This window comes from Trachymyrmex septentrionalis, unplaced genomic scaffold, assembly GCF_001594115.1.
Source record: "Trachymyrmex septentrionalis isolate Tsep2-gDNA-1 unplaced genomic scaffold, Tsep1.0 scaffold19, whole genome shotgun sequence".
Lineage (NCBI taxonomy): Eukaryota > Metazoa > Arthropoda > Insecta > Hymenoptera > Formicidae > Trachymyrmex > Trachymyrmex septentrionalis.
In genome coordinates this window covers 4,519,438-4,524,171 of record NW_017305071.1, presented here as the reverse complement: position 1 = coordinate 4,524,171, position 4,734 = coordinate 4,519,438, and the positions used below count along the sequence as shown (strand labels likewise).

General features: G+C 32.4%; 1 protein-coding gene across 2 annotated transcripts in view; it reads right to left on the bottom strand.

Moving 5' to 3' along the window:
- Positions 1 to 4,734, bottom strand: part of LOC108746931 (sterile alpha and TIR motif-containing protein 1) — a 100,778-nt gene that overhangs the window by 92,354 nt on the left and 3,690 nt on the right. Inside the window, exons 1-2 of one of the 2 annotated variants that reach the window (XM_018484051.1) lie at positions 3,115 to 3,331; positions 2,867 to 3,019 (exon numbers count right to left, since the gene is read on the bottom strand). The exons of the other annotated variant lie outside the window; for it this stretch is intronic. Of the exons in view, the coding sequence (XP_018339553.1) occupies positions 2,867 to 2,953 (87 nt within the window). The 5' untranslated portion in view covers positions 2,954 to 3,019; positions 3,115 to 3,331. Of the gene's footprint in view, positions 1 to 2,866; positions 3,020 to 3,114; positions 3,332 to 4,734 lie in introns of those variants that run through there. 2 annotated transcript variants of the gene reach the window in all.

The following is a 4,734-nucleotide window of genomic DNA, read 5'->3' as shown; positions in this document are numbered from 1 at the left end:
AATGAATAATCTAATTCAAAACGTTGTAAGTTGTGATGCTATTTTTACTTGTGTTTTGACTTAATACTTTTTTAATTTACATTTTTATATGATTTTACAACCTTTTAAAATTTTAACAATTTTGATACGATTAAAAAAAAATTAAAATTACTTAATTAAAAATATGCAGAGATTGATTGCTCTTATCTTTAGTTATTACGGTAATATATTCTGTAGAATTTTTAAAATAAGTTTTCAAGAAAATGAATGCTTTTTTCTCCTCTTCCAAAAATTGGAAAATGCAGGTACTTATAACGTTTTGCCGTGGCACATCTCATATAATAACTGAAAGATTTTGCTTTCAATTTTGCAAACAGATATACATTTCAAGTGTAAATATTTTTTAAACGCAAAAATATATTAAATATTTTTAATTGTAAAATACATAGATATTTAGCAAATTTAATAGAAAAGTTTGTAACAAGTTAAGATGCTATTTCATTAAATTCATAATATAATTTAGTTAATTGTCGTATTGATTTTTTTAATACATAACGTATGAACAGATGACTTGCATAATCCTTATACGTCGTGGTAATATGAGTTTGTCTTGTAAATATTGACTATGACTTGACATAGCAATGCTCGATCTTCACACATTTATCGTCAGCAATTGTAATCGCGATAATTAAGTCGTAAAAAAGGTAGTCAAGTTTCGTCATTAGATAACAATAATTATAAATGAACGCGTGGAAAAATATCCGGTGGTTACTTTTTTTTACCAGTAGCTTAATTGTCAAAGTGGCTAAAAAAAACCGTCTATAAAACCGGAAATAAGTATTGACTCTGAGACAGAATAGGTGTGGGTTATCGCAATCGTTTCGCCCGGGGTTTTCCCTGTTTAATTATCAGTTTGTAAACGAATAAAGACAGATTAAGTATTAGCAATCTACAAAGTAAGAATTCGATAAATCGATCCATCCTTTATGTATATTAACATAATACAAAATTTTTTATATAAAAAATATCATCGAAATGGCAAATCTTTTTGTATGTTTCGTGCATGCATGTTTAATATCTTTTTAAAAAATATATACATATTTTATATAAATATAAGTACATATATCAAAATTCTCCACATAATATGTTTTGATATTGAAACCACCGATGTGCTGCTTAGCCCCCCTCCCCCTCTCCCCCTTCCCCTCTCTATTCTTTTTTCTTCATTATTTCTTTATGAAGTCACGGCAGATTTTTATTACAAACAAGAAACAAAAACAATTTAATAAATCAATTAAAAATTTGTGAACATAAAAAAAATGTTATCGTTGTCACAATCGGAAATAATGATAATTTTCGCCCATCAATACATTTAATTGCGATAACCATAAGATAGATATATCTTTATAGTTATAACAGTTAAGATATGCCAATCTTAAGGTTATCGCAAATTCTTATAACTAAAAAATATATTGATGGGCGATTTTTGTCTTAACAAATGTTTTTTTCTATTTTTTCCGTGTATAATATGATACGGATTTAAATTAAGAGTCTGTTCTTTTTCCACCCCAAGTTCTGAACTGATATACACTGATGCAATAAATTACAGTGGGTTATAGTTTGTAACAGTTATAGTTTGTTTCATTCTAACTTAATTCCGTGATTGTGTACGCTCGAATTTTTAGACGCACGTCGTGTAATGCGAACGCAAAAATGTTCTGTCTCACGCACGAACGACGCCGATAAGTCTCCCGTGAAGGTGAAAGGAAACTACATGTTTTAAAGCTTATAAGGAAAAGAACCGGTTTCCTCTCGCGTGTTCGCAATGCGTTGTTCATTGCATCGAGAATACGCTCACATTTGCCTTCTCGAAAAAAAAAAGTTTGAGATCATTAAAAATATAAAACGATGTCACGCGAGAAACAAGATTTGGATTTCGCAAATGTTTTACTTTCAACTACCGCTTTTAAATGATATTGATAGTTAAAATCAATAATAATTCCCCTAGACGTACAATAAAAAAAAAACGATATTAAGGAAACAAACAGTATTAATGAAACAAACGAAATTTTATTAAAACAAAAGCATGACATATATTTGTTTCAGTAATGATGTTATTGAATTAAAAATACGGGAAAAAATGTTTCATACATAATTATATACAATTATATATAATTATATAAAATTATATACAATTATATATGAAAAATATGTCCATATAACATCTAACATTTTTTCCCAGGAAGATTATTTTCAATTAAAATAATGTTATTGATACATCTTTTTTTTTTAGTGTAATACATAAATATATGTAATAAATTTGATGTTAAATTAGAACAATGAATAATACGAAGAGAACGATTAAAATAAACTCTAATACAGAGAGCAAAAAGTATTTGTACAAGGAAATTTGTTATAAAAATAGTCTGTTTATTTGTAAAAAATAAACATTAATTAGCAATTTTATACAATGAATATATTCTGTTCTAACATAAACAAAAGAGCTTCGCATGTATTCTTGATTTTAGAAGCTAAATTTCTTAACTGTACGAATATTTTTTGAGCATCCAAACAATACAATTTTTAATTTTCGCTTATTTTTCAGATGATATATTTTCTATAATTAATACTTTTTAGTATATATATAATTTTAAGAAACATAGAGTCTATTTTATTCTTTATGAATAAATTGTTAATTACCCAACAAGAAATGATCATCAATTAAACGTCGAATTGGGATTGAAATCATCGTATCGATATCGATTCGACATCAATTCGATGACTTTTATTTCTCGCTGGATAATATTTACCTTTTAAAAATACTTTCTCTGTACGAATACTTTTTGCACTCATTGTATATAATATTTCGATCGAGATTTCAACGTACCAATCGATTCCTATAGTTCAAAGGAGCATCGTGACCGATGTTCCTCCGGAACTGCTTAACAGTCCTCGGTGGCGCTGTGGTACGCATCTTCCACTTCGGTTTCTTCAATCTCTCTTTTCCGATTCACCGCCGGTCATCACACATAGCAACGAGCTGTCGATTAACCGACTTATATTAATAAATTTTCAGCCACATAAACGCACGCACTTTGGTCATACTAAAAAAGCAATAGCGATTGGAATACCAACCCGAAAATCTTGTAAAAATATCATCCTGTCCGTAAATCTTGCCGCGCATCTTTCGTCACAGAAATCAAAGCACTGATTCCATAAATAATAGCGATGACCTCTGTCAGCGATGACCTCTGTCAGCGATGTATAATTCGGTGGAGCGAAAACGTCAGGAACAACAAATGTACGCGTACCTTGCGCCAGTCGCGCCGCGTCGTAACGATAGTGTTACACGCACGCCCGTGACACAAACTACGTAACACACACACACACACACACACACACACTTGGCTGTGTGCGCATTCGCGCCTTCCCCCTCTCGCGCGCCAACGTATTCCGTTCCGCTGCGAGCGTTTACGAGATTCGAGAATCGAGAATACGCCTATCCCTCCTGCTATCCCCCGCGCACGCAACAGGCGGAGAACGCGACGATCACTTCACACCGAATCACTGCGGTCGAGCGTCGGATCCGATAGCATCGCGAATACGCGCGGTACCACCGCGTAACTGATACCGAAAATTCATCGATTTTTCGCCTTGATGGCTCGCGTGATTAACGAATAATGAGACACATTTTTTACAATTATGACAAATTAGCTCGATCGTTGACCAGCGGATGAACTCTGACGCAAGGCTCAATTGCACGTCGTTCCCGAACGAGAGAATCAAACAATTTCGTCCCTTCAACGTGGCCGCCGGCATCGCACTGAAGCTAGCGAGTTCGCTCCGCTCTCGCGGCTCACTTCACGCGACTCGCTTCTCGCCGTGGTAATTCGCGTTCGAATTCTCGACTTCGGACTTGTTGGCGCCCGTCCGACGACTAACGTCGCCTACGTCGATGTGATTGGCATGTAAATGCGAATAATTACAGAGAAGTATGTACACGTATTTAGAAATAAAAATGAGAATGTTCTTCCGATTAGATTGCCATAATAAATTGCGATTTCTGCAATTCGCGTTTCTATAAATGATGCTACCTATGCTATTTATACTCGTTTCAATATAAATTAACTTCAATCTCAGTTTAACTTGTTCTTCATCCTTCCTTTATTTTTACATTTAGAAAAAGATGAAGAGTAAGTTATGTATCAAAATTAAAATCAATCTACATTGAAATGGATTGAAAATAGAGAGAACTATAGATATATACTATTTACAAGAATATAGCAAACACCATTTTTTACCACATTTTTTACCTAACCTTTGTTTTTGTCTTTAGTTAGATTTCAGTGGAGAAATCAATGGTTGCGTTTAGCAGAAAAAGCAGTTTATTTGCAATTGTTGTAAGATTCTTCAGTATGGTTGGTTCCTGCTCTTAGTTCTTTAGTCTGGGTCTAAATGTATAGATCAATTATATTAAAGAATCATATAACAGTTATACAAAGTTGTTTTCTTCTGCCGAATGCAACCAATCATATTAAAGAATCACTAAGCATTCATATGATCGATAAATCAATTGTTGTTAACTTATAAAGAGAAGATTAATCTTTAACATTACAAATTTTGAACTTTTAAATTTATACCATATCCTATCACTAATTCACAATAAATCAACTCTTTTCAATAGTTTATGAGAAATTATTATAAGTTGTACATAGTTTGTACAAATAAGTTGCAATTGTAAGAGCAAGATAATTG